Genomic DNA, 25,104 nt, shown 5'->3' on the forward strand with positions numbered 1-25,104 from the left:
TCTGCCATTACCACATCACTAGGAAGGGCATTCCCCAACCTCACTGCCCTCACCATGAAAAACCACCTACGCTGCTTCAAATGGAAGCTCCGTTCCTCTAATCTAAAGGGGTGGCCTCTGGTGCCCTTATTGTTTTTATGGTAAAAACAAGAGGAAAACAACCCCAACCTTGACATTCTAACTTCATATTTTAATACCGCCATGCATTTTACTGATCTAGTCACACATCTCTGCACACTCAACCGGCTCAATCATATATACTGGAGCCCAAAACTGCACTGCATATTAAAGGTGAGGCCTTTCCAGGGACCTATTAATTATGTTTTCATCCCTTGAGCTAATGCCCTTCTTTATGCCGTTCCCAGAGCCCCTTAAAACTGGTGACGTGACCCCTGGCCCAGCCTCAGTAGTGATGATCTTTATTTTCCTCCCATGTCTCAACACTTCTGATGAACTAATCTTCATGTTTTACTTCTCGTGTTGGCCTCACTCCTCTGTTGAGCCTCAGAGATAGACAGATTTAATAACCATGGCAGCTCAGCTGAGCTGAAGGAGGGCAGGCCATGGGTTCATCATTGTAGCTGCCCAAAAGGTTTTTAGGTTTGTAGCAATGTATAGATGTTTTTTAACTATTTCCCTGTCAGCAGTGTAGATTGCCTATAATTAGACTTTAGTTGAAGATGTTGCATCTCAGTGTCCAGGTTTAAGGTTGTGCTGTGGAAACATTTGTGCTATATAAAAAGTGCAGTTGATAAGTAAACACCTTGAGAGTACTGTACACTTTAGATACAATATGTTTAAAGTTGCATAATTTGACATTTACAAAATCTACATACTGATTACACAAAAGAGTGTTTTTACCTTTAAAAAACATATTTTTTCTAAAATGCCAAGTTTCTGAGCATGGTTGTATAAGCTTTCCACAGTCAAGAGGGAAACGAAATACATGCTATATTTGGTATTCTGTTCTGTGTCCTAAAGGAATATGTGTTGGTGTTTTATGTGTTTGCTGGCTATCCAGTGCATTCTTATTTCAAACAACGTGTTTTAACAATGACATTTAGATTTTGAAAGAAATATATGTTTAAATTGTTACTAGCATGGAGTATTTTTATTCTGGATTGTTTCCAAGGACATGCTAAAAAAACTCTTTAAATATTTCTTATTATATTTCTACACAGCTGTTAAAATTCTCTCTCTCTACTTTAGGTTGCCAAACAAGTGGATATTTCCACTGATATGCCCACTTAAGGGGAGGGGGGCGATATCTGAGAAATCAGATTGTTTGGACCTTAGGCTAAATGATAGAATAAAATTGACAGGATTAAGTCCACTTGGGGTGAGGACCACATCATTGAGTCAATGTATCCCCTATCAGATGGAATAATCAAACCTGCCTTATAAATATATGGCCAATTTTAGGCTCGGGAGGCTTTTTCGGCGATTTGCGGGTGGCTAATCTCCCCGTGTGCGAGAGCCCTAAAATGTGTGAAAAGTACAGGGGATTAAATATTTAAACAATACAGGGGTTTCCAGCATGAATCCGAGGTGTGAACAATGTAGGGGGTCAGTTAATCACAGTACTGATACCATTTAAAGCTTACACAAAGGTAAGCAGTCACAGCAGCCAGACAGGTGAGGGGCCACACAGAGGGGGGCCGTGGGCTGCCAGTTGGAGAGCACTGGGTTAGGTAATCAAAAGGGAAGTACTATTTAACATTTCATATATCTTCATACATTGCTGTGTAAACTGCCAACTCAATCTGGAGGGTCTATATTTCCAGCTTTTATTAGTTTATATATGGCTGCCTTTAGTCCCTTCCCCCTGTAAAATGATCTATAGTATTTATTAGCAATTTTAAATACAATCTCTTTTTGCATAACCAACAAAAAAAAGCTTTTCTAGTTAAATATATTATTTTAATAATCTGTATATGTAAGCATATTTTGAGTTAGATATTTCTATTATTGATAATAATTTGTTCAACTTCCTCTTGCTGCACCCTGCATACTCGCAGTGGTAGGTGTGGTCATTGGTTACCTAGGGCATACTTAACCTGCCTTTGACATTGTCCCTTTAGCCTTAGTTTGCCTCTGAAATCTCTCAGGCAAGAATATTTATAAATCTTTGCAATGAGTAATACGTTATTCCACAAGTGAAATGCAAATCCGATAGGAAAATAGCTGGCTTTAATTCTAAGCCGAATGGAAAGTTATGGTTTCTATTAGAAATTTCATTTGCTATGCACTGAAGCCCCTTAAAGCGCTGAACGGATTAGCAACAATTTACTCCCTTGCTCGCTCCTATTAAACAGTGTATCCTCTGAAAAGTGATCTGTGTGGGTGGTGACATGACCTGCCTTAAGGCACATTTTCATTCAAGGAGCCCGTCAGACTACAGATATCTGATTAACTCAATTGTTATACACCATGTTTTTGGCTGTATTCATGGAAACATATGCCTAAAATATTCAAATGACTGATATGAAAGGTTTTTATTTCCTTTTTATAAAATATAGTTGGTACTATCTGGCTTTGATTAGTTTCCCTTTCAGAAAGTTAGCAGTATACACTAAACAAAAGACTTTAATATAAGAGGAACATTAATTGACTTTGGCATTACCAAAATCAACATGATTTTTTGTTAAAAAACAATCTTTGACTAGGCCAGTGACCCCCAACCAGTGGCTTGTAAGCAACATGTTGCCCACCAACCCATAGGATGTTGCTCCCAATGGCCTCAAAACAGGTGCTTATTTTCGAAATCCTGGCTTAAAGGCAAGATTTAGGGGCTGATTTACTAAGACACGATTTCGAATCCGAATTGGAAAAATTCCGATTGGAAACGAACATTTTGCAACTTTTTCATATTTTTTGCGATTTTTTCGGTGTCTTTACGATTTTTGCGTAAAAACGCGAGTTTTTCGTAGCCATTACAAAAGTTGCGCAAAGTCGCGATTTTTTCGTAGCGTTAACACTTGCGCGCAAAGTCGCGCCTTTTTTGTAGCGTTAAAACGTTAAAAGGCGCGACGTTTCGCGCAAGTGTTAACGCTACGAAAAAATCGCGACTGCGCAACTTTCGTAATGGCTACGAAAAACTCACGTTTTTACGCAAAAATCGTAAAGACGCCGAAAAAATCGCAATCGGACGCATTCGGCCCGTTCGTGGGTTAGTAAATGTGCCCCTTAGTGTAATAAAAACCATGAGTACTGACAAACAGAGCCTCTTGTTGGCTACCAGTCCACATTGTGCCTATGAATAGCCAATCACGTACTATATTTGGTACCCCCAGGCTCTCTTTTAGTGTTTGTAGTGCTCTCCAACTTTTATTACAATTTAATGTGGACCCTGGTCTAGGCTATTCCTTGACCCTACATTTTTTAGCCATTACTTGGTGGAATAACTAGAGAGTTCAGGGCCATTGTCATGTTGCAAGGTTCACTTTCAGCTGACCAACTTATGATAGATGGTCTTGCGTTATCTGTCAGATCCCTTTGGTACAGTGTGCAATTCATAGTGGATTCTATGGGGAGTTGAAGCATATCATCACTGTTCCATAACCATCCTTTAGGGTGAAGACACACGGAGCTACCTGTAACATGGCTACTAAAATAGACAAATCTGATCATTTACTGATAATTGTCTCTATGAGTGTTTTAGCAGAGGCATTTCTCAGTATTGTCTATGGCAGGGTATTTTTTTGGTGTTTAGTAGCCAGGAAAAGTAGCTGCAACTAAGTAGCTCCATGTGTCTTTACCCTTAGGGCAGTGGCACATGGAGAGATTAGTCACCGTGATATATTTTCGTTATTGTGGGCGACCCATCTCCCCGACATGCTATCTCACCAGCAAGAATGTAAATCGCCAGTGGTATGGCATATGCGTTGCTTCGATTTTCCGGAGTCGCCTGAAGTTTTCTTGCAAGGCTTATGCTATCCCACTGGCAATTTACATTGTTGTCGGTGGGATGGCATGTCGGGGGAGATGAGTCCCCCACAATAGCGAAGATTAATTGCAGGCGACTAATCTCCCCATATGTAATCCTCCCCTCGTTCCAATGCACCCCTTATTAGAGTGATGGTGATCACTGATGGTGATGTTCAGGATGGTATAAAAACAGGCCTTAGCTTTCATTAAATAGCCAGTAAAGTAAGAGATAAATACATACAAACAATAAGTTCAAGTACAACATTTTAACCAATAACATCTGCACTTTAAATGAGTGTCTCTCTAATACGTCAGTACCATTACTTTATCTAGCAGGAAAAGTGTTATCTTTACTTTTTAAAAGACTTTTAGACTCTTTTTTTCCTGCGAAACAAATATACTTTTAAAAGGCATTGTGGAATGGAACTTATTCTGACCTGTAAGTGCAGACGCCCTCTAAATTGTAAGCAGCCTTTTGTTCTGATTACCCTTTGGCTTACTCTTGCTGGGCTCTAATTTGTGCTTTATTTTCTCAGACTGAAGTACCAGAGTTTTATGACTCAGCACTACTTCCTGTGCTAAAGTAATTACTTGTACCAGCAACGTATCTGTCATTATTAGCTGATCGGTGGAACACTCCATTATTGTCTGACAGTGATATAGCTTGTACACAACGTAATCTAGAATGTTTACTGCAAGCAGTAGGCATTTGTGATCAGTGTGCAGGTGTATTTGCCATGTTACACAGTGTTGCTTATTTATTTTCTGTCATGTATTTCTGCTTATCCCATTGCTACAGAATAAAAATATATAACAAATATTTTGCAGCTAACTAAATGTATACTTCTCCATTTGTTGTAATTTCATATGTGGGTGCTAGGTTTTCGTTGGAGATTTGCTTCCATAGTTCTTGGTGAATGGCTTTTTGTTTTTCCCTAGTAACCAGTGTAATGATTGTTGCATAGAACAGATTGGAGGGAATTAGTCACTAACCTTTAGAAAGGGCAAATAAATAGAAATTAATTTGTAAGCAAACTGCTTTGGTACAGATATATAGAATTTTGAGCACAATCGCTGTGGTTTTTTTTCCACAATGCAGTGTTTTTTCAAGAATGCTGGCGTCATTTTTTATGCTAACAGTCTATTCTCTTCACACAATTTACACAGCATCTAATGCAGTTGTGCTCAGTTTGCCAAAATGGTTGCAACTGTGAATGTGCTTCCTCGTAAATATTTTCTAAATTTGCCTGGCATAATTTTCAGTGTTTAGCATGTGAGTAATTTGTGCTTTTCTCATTGACGCAGGGCACTGAGGGAACCCTTGAGCTACCGTCTGCTTAGGAAGCAGTGCAAGCTCCAGGGTTTCTTTGTATTCATAGGCTCAGCAGTGCCCCATTCAGAACAGAAGGCAGGAAGAACTGAGCAATGTAAAGCTCAACTACTGTATAAAGGAAATGCAAAGAACGCATTTTACTACTTAATGGACATAACTTCAGTGGTCTAAAGAAATGTTAGTCTCTTGATGAATGGACAGTAATGATCTTTTTTCATCTGGTATTAAATTTAAAAAGTTGCCATTTTGCAACTTAATCAACTTATAAAATGTGCATTTTTATCCTACTGGCAGTCAGTCCTAGCAGACAGAGAAACTTTAATGCACCAGTGGGCTCTGAGCAAAGATCTCTTTGGTGGGCCCCCAAAGCTACCCCAAGTAATTTGTAAAAGAACTACCCTCAAGCCAGAAAAATATATAAGCAGGAATTAAACAAACAGTAGACATGAGGTCCAGGTGCGCCACTATGGACCAACAGTTATAAGAGCAAAATAACCATTAATACAAACGTCAACCTTTTATTAATAAAATATATGGAATGGTTATGTTGAGCTCTTCAGCTGATTAAAATCAGGGGTCTGCCATTTATTAAAACACCCTGATTGCAGAGGAAAAGAGAACATCGCAAGACTGTGTTGCAGACAGAAGCTTAGGTCGACATTTTCACCACTCAATACAAGGCAATTTACCGAAGCAGCAGGTTGCTCTCACGTACAGTGCAATGATTACAGTTCCTCTTTACAAAATCTTTTCATATAACTCCTCCGTGCAGCAATGCAGAACATATTGCCATTTAACTGTTAATTATAATAATCATGATTTTTTTTTTTTTTACTTTTTTATAGCTTATAAGACCATTATGCTGTAGCTCAAGGTTATTAGTAATTCATTTCCTTTGCAATAAGGGATCAACCCTGTTATGGAAATGAAACTGTTCAGTGATTAAACTAATCTCAAGGTGAATCGGACAATTGCTTTCTAAGTATGAATATGCCCATTGAATAACTAACTTGGTCCATTATATTAATTCAGCATTACATTTTGCCTACTCTGCACCATCTATCTGTCTGTCTGTCTATCTATCAATCTTTTCTACATTTTATATTGGAAAAAATATATATTTTAAATGCATAGGTATGCATAGTTTTCTGTGTGTCTTCACATAAACATATTGATCTATCTATTCTTCTCTTTGTTATTTTTCTTGGCAGCATGGGGAAATCTTGGGAATGTTCTCAAGAGCCAGAGCAAGCTTGATGAAGCTGAAAATGCCTATAGGAATGCCTTGTACTATCGTAGCAACATGGCGGATATGTTGTATAATTTGTAAGTATGCCATCCCTTGTTGCTTCTGCAAATAAAACTTGTTAAATGCAACCCCAAAACAACATTACTATGGAAGTGCTATAGACTCCAGGGGCTTGTGCACGAGGCGGTACAGGTATGAGATCTATTATTCAGAATGCTTGGAATCTGGAGTTTTCCAAATAAGGGGTGCTTCCATACTTTGGATCACCAGACCTTAAGTTTGCTATAAATCATTTAAATGGTAAATAAACCCAATAAGATTGCCACCTATATGGATCCATGCAGCTTAGATGGGATCAAGTACAAGCTAGTGTTTTATTTTTATAAAGGAAAAAAAATAACTTTTAAACATTAGAGTTGTTTGCTTATAATGGAGTCTATAAGAGATGGCCTTCCCATAATTCAGAACTTTCTGGGCAATGGATCCCATGCCTGTATAGCTAAATAGAGGCCAGGGTATGTTTGTGAAGCATTTTCCATATACGGTACAGCTATGGGATCCTTATTCAGAAAACCATTATCCAGAAAGCTGTGAATAATGGGAAGGCTTTCTGCTACAGAGTCCATTTTTAAGAAATAATTCTGATTTTTAGAAATGATATTCTTTTTCTCTGTAACAATAAAACAGTAACTTGTTCTTTATGGTAGCTAAGCTGCATAAATCCATATTGGTGCAAAAAAAAAAAAAAAAAAACTGTAGAGTTTATTTAACATTGATGTAACTGATTTTTATTGCTATAGCAGCAAATAGTTGAGTCTCCTGTGGCATGATGCAGAACTTCAGGTTCACGCTTCTGACCTCCTTAAAAAAGTATGTTCACTGACCATTATCTTTTACAGTTATCATTGTTAGCTACTCCATAAATTGTCTCCAAAATATGCCGATAGAAACATACTTGGTTTAAGATTTGATATCCATTTGTCAGATTGTGTTATAGTCTAGCTAAACAGATCATCTGAGTTGTAGCATTAAACAACGATTAAAGTGAAATATTTTGTTCATTTTATAGTCCCATCACCTGTCAATAAAAGCATACAATTTGAAAATTAAAATATATTATAAGAATATTATTCTAAGATTAATAGAGAGTCTTTTTTTAGTTAAGTTTATGGTTTCCATATATCAAATCCGAGGTCACTAAGCCACCTATTCTCAATGGGGAATCCAAAGTGAGCGCTTGCATACATTCAAGCCTGCATTTTTATCTCTGGACTTGGTCAGTTTACCAGAATGCAAGTGAGACTAGGAAGAGGTTGGTTAAAAGTTAAAGGTGATTTATTCAGGATATGGCCTGGATTATTCATAAACAATGTTTCTTTGTTGACAAGCTGTCACCCACACTTGGTGGGAAAGAGGCACTATAGTTGTAAAACTAGTACTGTAGTACTATTACATGAATGAATGAAGGTATTAGCCAGTTTACCTTTACCTCTTCATTGTTCCAGTGCAAAGGAGCACTATACGTAGCACCTGCTATGTCCATGTTGAAACTATAGAGCTCCTTTTGTATGCTGCACCAGTTCAGTTACGCACAGCTTTTATAAATATGCCCATGTCCCACTGGCCTTCAGTCCCTTCTTTTGCACATTGTGCCCATAAGCATGCGATTTAGCTACTAGTGCAAATCTTTGCATCTCCAATATATGAAGCAGAACAGTGCACCTGACTGCAGCAGACATGGTTACACTGGAATTCTGGGAAGGAATGTTAGTTGGAATCCCAAGACTGTGCATATTATACAGACTGCCAGGCACAATGAATAGCTTGTCAGAGAGCTATAATAGAAGTGATGGCTGTTTGCTGCCGAAAGCACCCAAGAGGATATTAGAGGGATGCAAACTGATCACACTGCCAGTCTAATATATTAGACATACTGGAATACTGTGACAAATCTCTAATCCTCTTTTAAGCTTCATTGGTAGAAAGTAGTGTAACACTGAAAAGACTACACAGTATGAAACTTCAAATAAATCCTGAATTCTTTTATGAAAACACCAGAGAATTGTTATATACTTTGAGCACCAAGTACAAAAATACTGAAAGGGGGTAGAGCTGTAAATAGTTTAGTTTATGCCAGTATTTATTCTGTAAGGATATTACTAGTTAATATTAATTGTGCAGTACCTTTAGGAATCGATTTTGTGGACTTCACCTTGATCTTGGGGCATAGGATGTTATGGTGTGAGCTGCTCCCTGTTATTTGATCTTTGCGAGTATGTAGGCCTGTATACTTTAAAATACAACTTACTTTTCCTTTGTAAATGAGGGAGAACACTAAGGGGCTGATTTATCAACGTTTGAATCTGGATTTTTTCAGTGATTTACATTTTTTTGCTCAAAAACTCCCAAATTTGAAAACTTTTCAATCTATGAAAATGTTTTTGTGTCTTAAATTGGTTACATAAATTTGCTCCTCTCTACCTAGGAGGAACAAACTGGTTTTAGAGGCATATAAGCACCCAGTAGGATTTCTAAGCAATTACTCAGATATTTAAGTTGTTTAAGTTAATGGCAGTGTCCATTGACACTAAATAATGATATTTATACAGTGTGGCAGTGTTTTTCCTCATGTGGCTTGCTTGTCTGAATTGCTATTTTGCTAGTATATCAAATAGAATTAGCCAGGTAAAAGAGACATTACTAATCTGAAACTGTTTTCATAGTACTGCTTAATATGTTTTAGCATAAGGATTGGTGCTTGCTCAGCACACATATTAACAAATGCGGAATTTATCCCTTGCTCTTGCCAGTAAGAAATAAATCATTGCAGGTTCTTTGTAACAAAGACCTCAAGTAAAATGCCTAAATGTTTTGTCTTTGATTATCATGAGTGAGCACTTAACCTTTCATATAAGGAGATAGGGATGTAAATGGCAAAACATGTCTGGGATTAACTGTGCTTTCCATTAATCAATATTTAGCACCTTCTTATTCATAAATATTTAATGTTCGGATATGACTACTTGTCTTTAGCAGATATTGGGCAAAAAAAAAAATTTAGTATGAGTGTGTGTAATATTTTTGTTTTTTATGTTTAATAGTAAAATTCAGCAGCATGATTTAAATTCCAGCTTACCCTTGGTAAATCAATTATGCCCTTTAATGGTAAATGCGCTTTTGATATAAGGCCTATGGTGTTCTAGAACTTTTAAAATACAACATGAAATCTGTAAATATTTGCATTGTTGATGGCAAATGCACCACCTGTGGGAACAGTGCTTTAAAAGTTGCCAGGTACTTAGATTAGATGGAAAGCGCTCAAAAGACCCCAATGTAGTTTAACCAACACCCCCCCCTCCCCCATGCATATTTTTCGGTCAGATTCATCATTACTTCTAATTCTTTCAAAATGCTTTCAAATAATTCATAAAATTCTAATTTAGTTTTTACATTTGTGAATATGTGGATTTTTTATTTAATGTACCTCAGCACTAGAGGAGAAACCCAAAGTATAACCGCAAAGTGGCTTAGAGTTTTGGGTTCATTTCACGTTTGGAAACCGGCTTCAAACCCCATTTAATATGATTTTTACTTATTATCAGGGTTTTGTCCCTGAGGAAGAGCACGGTCTTTGGTCAAACCGTTTGCTTTTTTACATAACGTCCCAGCGAGTGTGGTACTCTCTCTCTGTACATGCTTTTTTACCTGCACCCGGGCAGCTGACTATTATATTTTGATGGGTTGTGCTCCTCTCTGCTCCTTATATACACAGTGCCTTGCTAAAGTATTCACCCCCTTGGCATTTTTCTTGGATTGTTTTGAGAGTTTGCGCCATTTCATTTACAGAATATGCCTAAAAAATTGAAGATCTATTTTTTTTTTATTGTGAAGCAAACAACAAACAGGACAAAATAACAGAAAACTTAAGCGTGCATAACTGTTAACCCCCCCTAAAGTCAGTACTTTGTAGATCCACGTTTTGCGACAATTACAGCTGCAAGTCGCTTTGGATTAGTCTCTTTGAGCTTTCCACTGGGTTTTTTGCCCATTCCTCAAGGCAAAACTGCTGCAGCTCCTTCATGTTGGATGGTTTTCACTTGTGCACAGCAATCTTCGAGTCTGACAACACATTCTCAATTGGATTGAGGTCTGGACTTTGAGGCTGGACTAGGCCATTCCAACACATTTAAATGTTTCCCCTTAAACCACGTAAGTGTTTATTTAGCAGTATGCCTCAGGTCATTGATCTGCTAGAAGGTGAACCTACGTTCCAGTTTCAAATCACAGGCAGAGTGACACAGGTTTTGCTCAAAAATATCCCTGTATTTAGAACCATCCATCGTTCCCTCGACTCGGACCAGTTTCCCAGTCCCTGCTGCTGAAAAACAACCCCTCACCATGATGCTGTCACCACCATGTTTCACTGTGGCGATAGAGTTCTTGGGGTGATGTGATGTGCTGGGTTTGCGCCAGACATAGCATCTTCCTTGTTGGCCGAAAAGTTCAATTTTATTCTCATCTTACCAGAGCACCTTCCTCCATACATTTGGGGAGTCACCCAAATACCTTTTGGCAAACTCAAAACATGCCTTTTTATTTTTAACGATAAGTTATGGCTTTTTTCTGGCCACTCTTCCATAAAGCCCAGCTCTATGTAGTGTACAGCTTATTGTGGTCCTATTGACAGATACTCCAGTCTCTGCTGTGGAACTCTGCAAGGGTTACCTTTGGTCTCTATGCTGCCTCTCTGATTAATGCCCTTCTTGCCCGGTCTGTGAGTTTTGGTGGGCAGCTCTCTCTTGGCAGGTTTGTTGTGGTACCATGTTCTTTCCATTTGAAGATGATGGATTTGATGGTGCTCCAGGGGATCCGCAAAGATTTGGATATTTTTTTATAGCCCAACCCTGACTTGTACTTCTCAACAACTCTGTCTCTGCCTCTTGCTTAGTGGTGTTGAAGTCTCTGGGGCCTTTCAGAATGGGTGTGTTTATACTGACAGATCATGTGACACTTAGATTGCATACAGGTGGACTTCATTTCACCAATGATGTGACTTTTGAAGGTAATTGGTTGCACCAGGACTTTATAAGGGCTTCATGGCAAAGGGGGTGAATACATATGCACATGACAATTTTCAGTTTTTTTATAATTCTTGTATATATATATGTATATATATATATATATATATATATATATATATATATATATATATATATCTTGATAAAGGTCCCGGGTAAGGACCGAAACGTTGATCTAAATAAAATATCTTTTTTGATGAAATTTTCCTGGTGTGCATCTTTTACATATTTACATTGTTTATCTGATTTGCACCCAGGTTGTAATCCCTATAAGTGTGTGCCTCGGCCTTTTTATATATATAATATATATATATATATATATACTATGAAGGCTCTGGACCTAGGGTTTGCCAGATAAGGGATTGTTCCATAATTTTGATCTCCATACCTTAAATCTGCTAAAAAAAGAGAGAGAATTGGGCAGACATGCATAGTGTTACTGCATACTCTTTTCATGTCTTAGAATGATTCACTGCCCATTGCTGTGTAAAACTACTCGCACTGTATAAAAATGAATATTTTGTTTTTCATTTCTGCCAATATTTTGCTTGGTGTTTAGTGCAGCCAAATTGAATGCTCCTAGTACCGTTATAATTCCTCTAGTGCCAGATCAGCACAGCACCATTAATCATGCAGTTTGCTGTGCTTAGTGCACTACGCTAATAACGTTTGACCATTTTCTACTCTCTGCACTCGCCCCTGCTTTTTCTGGATGTTTTTAATATAGAACGGTATGATTACAGACTGCTTCTGTCACTATAATTGCTGCCTAGTGTGGTAATTAGAAGCTCTTACTTTATATTTAGAAATAATTAGATGACTCCTTAACCAAAACAAAAAAAAAATAATTAACAAACATTCAACTTAGAATGATATATTACATTTAATTTATAATTAGTAGCACAAAATGCCAAATTTAGGAATTCTACAGGGAGGGCTTTAAAATGTATTAATAAGCTTGCTAAGTGACACATGCTGAGACAGGGGATAGTACATATGCAAGCTTCAGGATTTTTACCCCAGTAATGTTCACGAGATGTAGAATGACTGGTACTTTGGAAATAATAGTATTATTGAGAAAGATGCACATTAGGAATGTTATCATGCACCATTCGTCTTGGCTATTATATGAATGCATCTGTTTAAAGCCTTTATCATTATGCTTAACCTGAGGCAGCCATGCTTTTTTTGTACTGTTCCCCATTACCCGACATGCCCATAAGCCTTTGCTTGCGCCAGTCCCTCTAGCATTTGCTGGTAGCGCTAAATAGCCATTTCTGATCTGTTTCTCCTTGAAGGCAGGATTGGGTGGCTGCTGATGTCAAACCAGATAACATTAGAGATCTTTCCAAAACCATCCTATGAAAGGCTTTTTTGACTGGAGGAGAGCATAGTTGTTCTGGTCAGTGATACATTTATAAAATTGTAGTTCTGTACCATGACATTTAATTATGGTTTCTCTGCAAGTTATAATTAACCTTAACCTTCTTCTGTATGACACCTCTTTTATTAGTCTTTTCCATATGCCTCCTGCAGCAGGGGAACAGCCCCAGCAATAGCAAATACAAACTGCAAATTTTCAAATGCATTCCTAACAGTTACTTTTATTTTTAGCAGACTTCTAGTATTATCCTTATTAATAGGGGACAAATGGAAGCACTATGTATAAGTATCTGTATCATTAAAAACTATTTGGTTATCACAGTGTCATGTGATTTTTAAAACTAAAAACAAATTGTGGCCCTTTATAGAGCCAACGATACATGACTCAAGCCTGATATGGGAATCCAGCTAGCAAACACTCCTAGCAGTACTCATCAGTCCTTGCGATGATAAATGCCATATCTGGTTTTGTGAATTATGGGAACAACTAATTGCCTCTTTGGCTAGCTGTTAACTTAGTCACATTCACTCTAAGCTTGCTGGAAAGTCACCATAGAATTAGCTTTGGTTTTCACCACAGTATACATTCTCATTTTACCAATTTGCATAGAAAGATGCTGCAAAAACATCCCAGAAATGTTACTTCAAGGAAAAATAATGCCTTTAAAAGGGAAATGGATAGAACATTTTAAAATATGTTTTAAAGTACTTTGGCACAATAGCCTTCAAATAAATCCCTTAAAGGAAAACTATCTAGAAAATGAAAATTTAATGTTTTATGTACTGTTTCTAAAATAATTCATCTGTCTCCATTCATGAGTTAGGGTCAGATTTTGATTGACAGTTAGGTCTGATATATCTTCTAATACACTTTTTGGTTGTACTCCATGGAGTAAGTTAGCCTCCCGTGATAGATCTCAGCTATCGCAGACGACTAACCACTCTGAAATGCCTTTCAACCAGCGATAATAGGAGTCGCCGGTGGAAATCACTTCTGTTCTCCTTCAGCAGACAACTTTGCACAACTCTGGAAAACCAAAGGGATACGAAAGCATTTGCATCGGCGACTCCTGACGTTGCCGAAGGAAAGGCATTTCGGAGTAGTTAGTCACATGCGATAGACTGTGAGAGGAAGGGTTGGAAGAAGAAGAAAGGTGGGGGCAATGAAAGGTTAAAGGCAGGGCAGCTAAAGGGGAAGGGATGGATGAGGAGAAGGGGATAGTGAGATATAGGGAGAGCAGAAAAAGGAAGTAAACACCTTTTCCTGTGGAGCAGGGGACAAACAACATCCCATCTGCCTGCCCTGCTTTCAGGTTAAGTTATGGGGGGGGGTGGTGGAGTTTAGTATGGGTTACTTTGTTTGTCACAGTGGCAGAGGAATGCTTGCCAGAGTTGGGGGCTTATGCCCCAATTTTACGCACAAGCATCTCAAGGTTGACGATTGTCTTCTCGGACAAGTGCCAGGACAGTGGTTCTCTGGTTGCCTGGTTTCACTTTTTCACCTATCTCTCTCTTGACAAGTGACTGGCAAGTCAGATAGCCCAGTTGGCGGTGTTTCTCCGGTAGGATGTATAATGTTCATGTATGTTAGACTAATATTGCTATTTAGTAAAATGTAATGTTTAATAACAATGTTGTTAATAAAGCTGTAGCCTTTTATATCCCAACTTGGTTGTCCTCATTGTATCTGGATGTTGGTTGATGATGCACAGGGAGGTACAGAAAAAGTGACATTAGGCAGTATTAGGATTAAGCATATGAGATATTTTGAACAGGTTATGTGCAGAAAGACAATACCTTTGTGTTTTATTTGTGGGGAGAAGGTTAAACATAAAGGTGAGCGATGAGAAAATTTGTCCCATTTAGCTTCCTAGAAAAAATTGTGAAATGTGGCTACCACATGACTTTTTTCACACCCAACTTTTTTAATGTGATTGCAAAACGTGCAATTTCGCAGCAAATCCATGACTAAAACCTTCATTGTATTCTTGGGGTGGAGGTTAACATACTTGGCTGGGATGGATGGTGATAATATAAACCTGAACTGCTGGGTGAAGAAACTAAATGAATATAAATTTGCACTGCATGTGGACTCTCAGGAGTAGTAATGAGCGAATTTTTTCGCCAGGCATGGATTTGCAGTGAATTTCCGCATTTCGCCATTGGAGAATTGTTTTGCGAAACTTCCACGTAAATTCACAGCGGAAAAATTTGTCGCGTGCCAAATTTGGCGCGGTTGTGTCAAAAAATGGTGCGGTCGCATCAGAATTGGGCGTGGTTGCATAAAAAAAAGCAGGCGTCAAAAAATAGATGCGGGAAACAAATGCGTTTTGCAAATTTTTCACCGTTTCGCAAATTTTCTTGCCATTTTGCGAATTTTATGGTGGAGCGAAATGGGACAGATTCACTCATCACTACTCAGGAGAGGCGAAAAAGTAAGGATGAAATGTAACTGCTTGTGTTTGGGAAACGCACAATCTTTAGGGTTAGAGATAGTATGAGATGTAAAGGGTTTGTATGGACTCCTGGGGCCATTTAGCACTGACACACTGATGTTCTATTAATCCATTTCAACTATATTTTTATTTAATCAAGCAGGGTATTGAAACTCATTTTTTAATAACGTCATTGCATTATTTCCAAAAATAATAAATGTTTATTCCAGCTTTCTGTATACAACACTCTTTGAACTGAATTTTAGATTGCGTTATCATTTTGGCAAGGAGCTGCAATAGTTCCTCTTGTGACTTGGCATGCTAATAATACCTTACATGGAACTACATAATATAAAAACACAGTTTGTGTATTTATTATAGAGTTAAAAATCTTCTACATAAGAACACCATTAGAAGATTTGACTGATGCAACATGATCTGGCTTTTTCCTGACTTCATTAGAAACTATTTAAGAGTTATGTGTGCATGCCAAAAGGCTTTTTGTATTTGTCACTCTTGATTGAATTTGCTGAATTCTGAACTAATGTATAAAATATTCCTGATTTCTAATAATAATTTATACTTCACTTGCTATTGGTTAATAGGCCAAAAATTGGTGCTAAGGAGAATATTTTATTTTTTTATCGTTTGGCTGATCACCTTTGTAATCAGCAAATATCAGAATGTAATCACTCTGATAATGGCAGCAAGTTACAAAGGTGATCAGCCAAACGATAAATAGAGTGAGGCTTTTTTTTCTGATGTGACATTGTTAAAATACTGTGAAATAATTTAATTAATGCATTAATTTGCAATTTTAACAAATGTGTGGCTCTCTGTAAAGGTGGAATATGAAAACATTGGATTATGGCTAGGAATTGAAATTAATAAACCTTTTTTTTTAAACTTATTGATAAATCAAGTGCCAAGATCTGTTTGCCACAGAACAACATATACCTCTATTGGTACATACTATTCTTCAACAACCCAGTACAGCATATTAATAATGCAATGTAATAGCCCCAAATTATTAAATATAATGAAAAACAATCCTTACTAACATGTGAGTCTCCTTTATGGCCTAATTGTTAATGTTGTTAAAAGCATAGTTGACAGTTGTCCCTATATATGTGGGTAGACCCTTGTTTTGATTTTTTTTGTCCCTAGTTTTAAAACTAACCAACTTCCTTGAAAAATGTCAGTGGTTATATATCACTGCATATCTATAGCTGTGGTTGCTTGAAACTTAAGTGCACTGCTGTAATCATTACCATTAGGTAGTATATGGCACATTATGGTAATTTTACACACAGTTCAGCTCCTGAAATCATTTTTAAATCTTGATAAAACTATTCCAAAATAAGGCAGATCATCTATACTACAAATTCATTAATTGGAAAAAAAATAAGCAAACTATATAGTAGGCATAAATACAGTAAATGGAGATAAATGGTTTGAAGGCCCAGCTGTGAAAGCATCAATCTTTATATAAGTCTCTTGGTGCTCCTTAAATTAATGCTGCAGTGATAACTTGAATTAAATTGCACATCAGTGCTACTTGCAAATAAAATATACCTTTTCAGCTTTTTTATATAGTTTGGTTCCAGTGTCTTACAAGGAAATGCAATAAAAATCATTAACAGAAAAAATATTTTGCAATACAAAAATGTATTCCTTTGTGTGAAACATTTTCCTTTGCACAAATGTAATATGGCCTTTGTGAACCTGGACTGTTTAACAACCACTTCCGCAAGTGGAAATAAGATTGGCGATTTTATGGGTTGCACCAATTGGCAGTGTATGTAATAAAACTTCTTACTGAAAAAGCAATTTTTTTATTTTGCCACTGGCAATTGTAATTGCACATAGTACACTTATAAGGCATGCTTGAAATGCAATAACTTTCTAATATAAAATATTACATTGTGAAATGTGAATTTATGTTCATATTTTGTTTTCTTTTTATACTTTTATACATTTCCCCCTTAGAAGCATATGCACAAAATATACTATTTTTGGATTAAAGTAGCTGGGCCACCCCTTAAAAAATGGCAAGTCCTCAGCTACAACATTCATTGTCTCATTCCAAACTGTCTTTGAAAGCAACACAGACTCGGGAACTATCCATCAGGATTAAAAGCCTAAATGCCACGTGAAATGCATTGGCTAGTGTATAGGTCACAATCTTTGGGCTCTGCACAAGTGAATATGTGTTCTCTAGCCTCATCAGTTATGGATTATCAGGAAGGATAATGTAACTTTTATTTCAAGGTTTGAGCGAGGGCCCTGGTTCTAATAGAAGCAAACCTTATCACTATAACATACGATGATGGTGTATTCATGAAGCCCAGTTTAACTTGTGCAAATTCATCATGCTGCTTAGAAATCTTGGGAATCTTTACACAGAGCTAATTGCCATATTTATAAAGTTGTGGTATACATTCTATGGAAATAATTCTATTATGCTGGCATTTTTTTGTTCAAAGTAACCACAATTTTACACTTTATGCGCATTTGGAGAAAACCTTTACATGGTATAATATATGTGTATGATATTACACAGGGTTCTTTGGCTTCTTTTCTCTACTCCATAGCACTCTAATCATTGAAGGTCCACAGCACTCTGCATATTTTACTATAAAAAGCATTGGTTAGGCATCAGGAAGTGGGGTAAAGAATGTAATGAAATAGAAATTACAACGTACCTATTAATTGCTATTAGTATGCTCCATTACATGGTAAAAAGCATAGCAGCATTGTGTTTGGAACACAACTAAAATCGGTACATGGTTTAATGGTTAAATCTATGCTATGGTGCTGACATTGATTATTTCAGTTTCAGGAATTGGAAAAATCTATTACAGTGACAGATAAAGGGACCAATTTTATCCCAACCTGATATTTTTCATTTTTAGCAGAGCACAATTTAAGATAAATTTTGCTTTATTTATAACTATGCATGTATGCTCTCAACAAACAATTGTTGATCAACACACCACAGATTTATTCCTATAAAAGTCAAACTGGCTACAGATGTTGGTGAGATAGCAGTTGGTATAAGACACTCAATTAACCTACTACCAGTTTAGTAGATTGTTTCTGTACTGTCCACCGTAGACACATGCATTATAAGAGAATCAATGAAGTTCTGTCCAATCTATTTTCTTCTTTCTGAATTGCTATTCCCTGCTGCACCTGCTATTTTTACAAAAGGAGTCTGCTTAGGGAGGCTGATATTCGGATATATACGGTGCTGTTACTGAGTAACGACTTAAGTCTTTTACATCTGCATGAGCTTACATCTTGGAATGACTTCTGGTTGGGCAAAAAAAACATTATTTTCCTTTTCTCAGAAAATTATAATGTTTAAAACATGTTAAACTGTTTTGTACTTAAGAAACTCTGCTTTACATCTCAAATAATCATCTACTCATTTTTGTGTGTTTATTATAGAGGCTTATTGCTCCAAGAAAACAGCAAGTTTTCAGAGGCTCTGCATTACTACAAGTTAGCAATTGGTAGCAGACCTACCCTAGCATGTAAGTTAAATTTTATTTTATCTTCCTCATCAACATCTGTATGTTATTATCATCTGTGTTTCTGAAATAAGATGAAGGGCTAAAGCCATACCACAAAACCTTCCACTAAACTGGCACCCTAATTGGCAGTGTTAGTAGAGATGAAAGGTTTTAGAAAGCATGTAGGCTTAATTACTTGTCATCTATGGTGGTCCTTTCACAGCAAAGATATTGGCAAACCTTTCATGTTGAGATATATTTTACTGTACTTTTACTTTGTTCATACTACATATATGAAAACAAAATTAACAAATAATTATATATAAATAGAGCTGGTCTAGTTTGCCATGGTTTTTAATTTTTTTTCTCAACAATATGCTTTGCAGCAGGATATTTGAACACAGGTATTATTTTAATGAATCAGGGAAGAACAGAAGAGGCTAGACGAACTTTCCTAAAGTGCTCTGAAATCCCAGATGAAAATTTAAAAGATCCAAATGCCCATAAGAGCTCTGTGACCAGCTGCCTTTATAACTTAGGAAAACTGTACCATGAGCAAGGACAGTATGAGGTGAGCTTTTTCTTCCACATTGAAACAGTTATGCATGGTCTTATTCTTTTTCCTTGCACCTCTCTCAACTCCTCATTCTCTCCCATTTTGTCCCTATTTCAATATTTAACTCTGTCACCAGATTATTTGTTTTTTCCTCTCGATATGTTTTCCTTCATGCTATATTTTCTTCTATAACCCTACAACCCCCAGGTTCTTACTGCAGTCACTGTTACACATTCTATTTGTACAAATTATATTCTATATTTTCTATCTATATATTGTCCTATCCTAAAACCAAAGGCACAAAAGGCACAAAAACATTTGCACTTGTAAACACCACCCATATATTTTATTGTCTGGTTATTGCAATTTTAGGCCAAAATTTGTTCATGATTTGGACTTTGCCCACTGTTAGTAAACTCAGAACCTTATCTTTTGTTTGTATATTTTAAAACTTTGTTTTTTATTCTTTCCCTTCAGGATGCCCTGATTGTGTATAAAGAAGCAATACAGAAGATGCCAAGGCAGTTTTCACCCCAAAGCTTATACAACATGATGGGTAAGAGAAATAAACTTTCTTACTTCTCGAAACTTAAGACATTTAAATCAATTTGTAAAAAAAAATACGGTGCAACATTCTTACTACACTTGAGAGAGATGCTTTTTTTTTATCATAGTTTAATCCTAGCTTGCTAACAATTTTTTGAAACCTAACAAAGATGACAAAACTGAACTGAAGCCAAAGTCAGGAGAAAGAAGGAGATATCATATACTTATAGCTATATAGGTAGATATTTATTGTTTAAATCTACTATATATTGTTGCTTGTGAGATTATTTCCTAACATTACATCAAAGGTATTTCCCCCTGCAAGGCTATAATTTATCATATGGGTATTTGGTCAGAAATCATCAAATAAATATTCACTTAAATGGACACTAGGGCTTTCAATCTTCTCATTGTTTGGATATGAGCAATCCATGAAATAAAATTACCTCTATATTAAGGCAACAAACCTAATGTGTTTTTTTAATGTTCAAATTATTTTTTAGTAGACTTAAAGAAGAAGTAAACTTTTTTTTTTTGCTATCTTTAAAATGGCCATAAACAACCCCCAGAATACCATACCTTAAGGTCCCCATACACGGGCCGACTATAGCTGCCAATATCGGTCAGAACAGAGCTGCCTGGCCGACCGATATCTGGCCTGATCGGGGACCGCATCGGCTCGTTGATGCGGTCCCCGAACCGACTGCCCCATAAACTCAAATTTAATCCGGGATTTAAAAAAAAAATAATCCTAAATAAGACTAAAGGTGCCCATACACTATAAGATCCGCTCGCTTGGCGATGTCGCCAAGCGAGCGGATCTTCACCCGATATCCCCACCTACGGGTGGGCGATATCGGGTAGCAAGGGACTTTTAAGTCGGAAATTGTGTTATAAAGGCACTACTAAAAGTTTGTGAAAAAGCTATGGCTTTTGTTATTTCTTGAGCTAAATAGGGAAACTGAAGCTACTCTAGATTTGGTCCTTGTGAGGTAATTAGACTACTATTAACATCTAATTATTTATTTATTTATAAATTGTTACTGACCTCTGTTTTGGTCATGTTACTGTGTGAATAAAAGCACCATTAGATTGATAATTGGTGCACATTTATTCTGGTTAATGTGGACATCTTTTGGGACATCATACGCCACCCAAGTATGGCTACCATTTTCAAAAGAAAGGATTTATGCTAGGATCTATAGAGTCTTACAAACATAAGTCATATACCACAGCAAAGTTGCCATCCCTGTGTCTGAAATTGACCAATGTTTGCAAAGATATACATTGCAGATTTGATAAATATTCTGGCGCTAATTTTTTTATTCACTTTATCTTTGGGTAGCAAGTCTATTTTTCTTATCCTTTGGCACTTTAAAGCCTTTGCAAATTTGTTTTTTATGCCTTGTGTAACAACAGCTTGAGAAATGTTGAAACTTCAATATTGTCTTTCCTGTAAAGTACATTAAGGGGCTGATTTACTAACCCACGAATCCGACCCGAATTGGAAAAGTTCCGACTTGAAAACGAATATTTTGCGACTTTTTCGTATGTTTTGCGATTTTTTCGGATTCTGTACGAATTTTTCGGATCCAATACGATTTTTGCGTAAAAACGCGAGTTTTTCGTATCCATTACGAAAGTTGCGTAAAAAGTTGCGCATTTTGCGTAGCGTTAAAACTTACGCGAAAAGTTGCGCATTTTTCGTAGCGTTAAAACTTAACGCTACGAAAAATGCGCAACTTTTCGCGTAAGTTTTAACGCTACGCAAATTGCGCAACTTTTTACGCAACTTTCGTAATGGATAGGAAAACTCGCGTTTTTACGCAAAAATCGTATTGGATCCGAAAAATTCGTAAAGAATCCGAAAAAATCGCAAAGTACCGATCATTACGAAAAAAACGCAATCGGACTCCATTCGACCCGTTCGTGGGTAAGTAAATCAGCCCCTTAGTCTTGAGAATATGAATGCAGACAGCTAATGAAAAGGCAGGGAAATATTTGGTTTGTTGGAAGTTATATGTTATATAGTTATATATGTTAGTGTATAGATAGGTCTGTGCACTGTAGTTTGTTTAAAGAGGTTGCACTTGATAGACTTTGCACTTTCTTCGACCCAACTTAATCATATGACTATGTTAGCAAGCAATGATGGAACTTAGGTTTGAAGACTTAGGCATTTCTTTGGCTTTTGTCAAAGTAATTGTCATTACACACACTTGTAGGTTAATGGTACGCATGTCAGTTTCTCTGCTGGTGTATATACACCTGTGAAGAAAAGATAATCCTCTGCCTTCCACTACCTATCTGTTTTTGTGCCGACAGGCATGGGATCAGCCAATCCACGCACAAACAGAGCTAATTAGGGTGCAGGCTGATTTCATGCCTTTCAGTGCTCACACATACAGATAGTGGAAGGCAGTGGATCATTTATTCTCTGCCAATGTATATATGCCAGCAGAAAATTGACCCATGTTCCATTAGCCTTAGTTATGGCTCAGCCATATCTGTATTCAATATTGACCATTTTTTCTTGATTTCTAATATATTTCAAAGCCTTTTTAGTGTTTATATAGAGAGAAGCACATTATATCCCATGTGAATTTTAGATTTTTAAATCTTATTCATGAAGCAAAGGTTTTGTTTGATAGAAAACAAGTGCTAAATATTATTTGAGATTAGTTTATTCCATTTATCTAGAAAGGGTATATTTTATCACGTTTATGTGAAATGTTAATATACTGTATTTTTTATATTGTTTAGTCTCAACATAATTACCATATCAGTTGTTCTAGTATGAATATTGTATTATTTTTCCCATAAATTATTCTAATCTAGACTGTAAATACTATTTTTTTACATTAAAGCATTTGATGCAGTTACAAGCTACCTATTTGAAAATTAAATATAGATCCAAAAGTATCAGCCATTCCAGTGCCTCCAAGCAAGGGTAAGAATATGACGTTGGTCCTCCATTTATTGCTAGAATAGCTTTTAGTAAAGTTGGTTGCTCATATTGGATGTTCAGGTATTGCTCATAGTTGGCATTCCAGTTCATTCCCCTGATGCATCTGCAAAATTCAGACTCCTTCCTCAGATTGCATCATTCCAAAGCTTCCATTTTTTTATTGCTTGCAGAGTCAAATAGTGACAGCCTTTACCAGTTAAGGTTTGGGTGCCTATATAATCATTAATTAAAAAAAAAAAAAAAAACTTCACCAGCCACCTGCAGATAAACCTGGTGAAATATGGCGATGGAGCTGGGGGGGTGGAGATGGGGTGAAGGTTCCTAGGGCGATAGCTGTCACGCCGCTTTTGGTGGAAATGTTGTCATGTGCAGAGGAATTGACATACACATGGTGGCCCATTCATTAAAGTCCATATGAGTACGAATGGAAAAAAAACGTATTTTTTCTAACTTTTAGAACTGTGCGTATGATTTTTTTCGTTAATTTCCGCAACTTATTTGTACTTTGTGACAATTTGTGCGACAAAATTGTATTCGTCATATACGTCATAGTTATTCATTCAAGCTTCGGTATCGTTATGGGAGACTTCCAATAACATGAACTGAAGGTTCAAAGTCAGAAAGTTTTTGGCGCCGTTTGGGATCGTTTGGATACAAAAATTTCGAAACTTTTGGATCGTACCACGATATTTTAGTACAACCACGATGCAAATTTTCATGCAATTAACACACATCAGAAATTTTCGTATTTTATCCGAATTTTTCCCAAACGTATTTTTAAAAGTCCGAAATTCAGACTTTGATAAATCAGCCCCATGATGTCACTTTTGCAACCTACTGTAGGACCTAAATACGGAGCTGCTTGTGTGAAGCAGTTTGCCCATGACCTCTCATGGATTAACTGCTTTTGAAGACAGTTGAGAACTCATCAGTGTGTGTTCTACCTAGGAAAACACTTTTTATCATGACTGTATATTCCCCTAATACCTTTTCAACTCTTTAAAGTGTTACCTAACCTGTCTGTGGTACTGTAGTTGTTTTGTTTTAATTTTCTGTGATATTGTGCTGGGTGTTTACTGGCAACATGAACAACAGCAACAATAAAAAAAAAAAAACAGCATGGAATAGGTTAAAGGGATGTTTTTAGTGTAATTTTATATTTTTATGCAATAAATGGAGCCAAGCTCTGAGCAAGGTAAATTGTCAGAGGAGATCAGTTACTGCTGTGGCTACAATTTGAACACTGTTTTCAGCAAATTTGTACATAATAAAATATACAGTTTATTCTAGTTGTACGGGAGAATTAAAAAAAAAATAAACTTTGTAAACCACACATGACTTTATCAGGAAATATTAAAAATGCCTTTATTCATTAAAAGCTTGCTATTAACAGTCACGCTATTTAAATTCTTTTGTGGAATAAATACCCATCACATTTATTTAAGAATGTGCCCCGTTCTGTTTCTTTGTATGACATTATTATTAAGTATAAATTAAACCTTCTACATGTGGTTATAGAGATTAATTTGTCTGCCATTACTACATGTATTGCGAGGCCTAGAAAAACGCTCTACTGCGTTAAGAAAGAAATATATTTTGCTTAAAGTTACAATTAGAAAGTTTGGGTCAAAAGATATAATGATTCCCTTGAGACATGGAGTGCTTTAATGCCAAAATTAAGATTGCTTAAGGATCAGGTTTAAGTTTAGATGTATTTTCCTTTCCTGGAAACATGATATTGTGCAGTTTATTGTATTACATTGCTTTCAAAACCACATGGGCCCACCTGTTACAGTAATTTGTGCTTCATCTACTTTAGTGGTGCGAAAGTGTGTGCTTTACAGTCGTGCTTCATTCTTTCTTTTCTTTAACAATCAGAACGTGCCACAGAAGTCTGGAATTTTCTTTCCTTCTTACCCTAAATCCAATTTTGTTAGTTTTAAAAATGTTAGTGCTGAAATACAATTTTGCATATAAAAAAAACTGTTTTGCATTATTTTATTTTTTTTACAGATAATTGCCCTTGCTATATTTGGGATTATGCATAGCTGTTCCCCAATATGTTTTCCTAAATTTTAATATCATTCCACAGGAAATCATATATCATAAAT

General features: G+C 36.6%; 1 protein-coding gene across 3 annotated transcripts in view; it reads left to right on the plus strand.

The window, feature by feature from the left end:
- tmtc2 (transmembrane and tetratricopeptide repeat containing 2) overlaps positions 1–25,104 on the plus strand; it is a 168,472-nt gene that overhangs the window by 80,434 nt on the left and 62,934 nt on the right. For all 3 annotated transcript variants that reach the window (XM_018091903.2, XM_031897532.1, NM_001102686.1), the window contains 4 exon segments: positions 6,472–6,586; positions 18,859–18,944; positions 19,310–19,494; positions 19,957–20,035. In XM_018091903.2, coding sequence (XP_017947392.2) covers positions 6,472–6,586; positions 18,859–18,944; positions 19,310–19,494; positions 19,957–20,035 — 465 coding nt within the window.

This window comes from Xenopus tropicalis, chromosome 3, assembly GCF_000004195.4.
Source record: "Xenopus tropicalis strain Nigerian chromosome 3, UCB_Xtro_10.0, whole genome shotgun sequence".
Lineage (NCBI taxonomy): Eukaryota > Metazoa > Chordata > Amphibia > Anura > Pipidae > Xenopus > Xenopus tropicalis.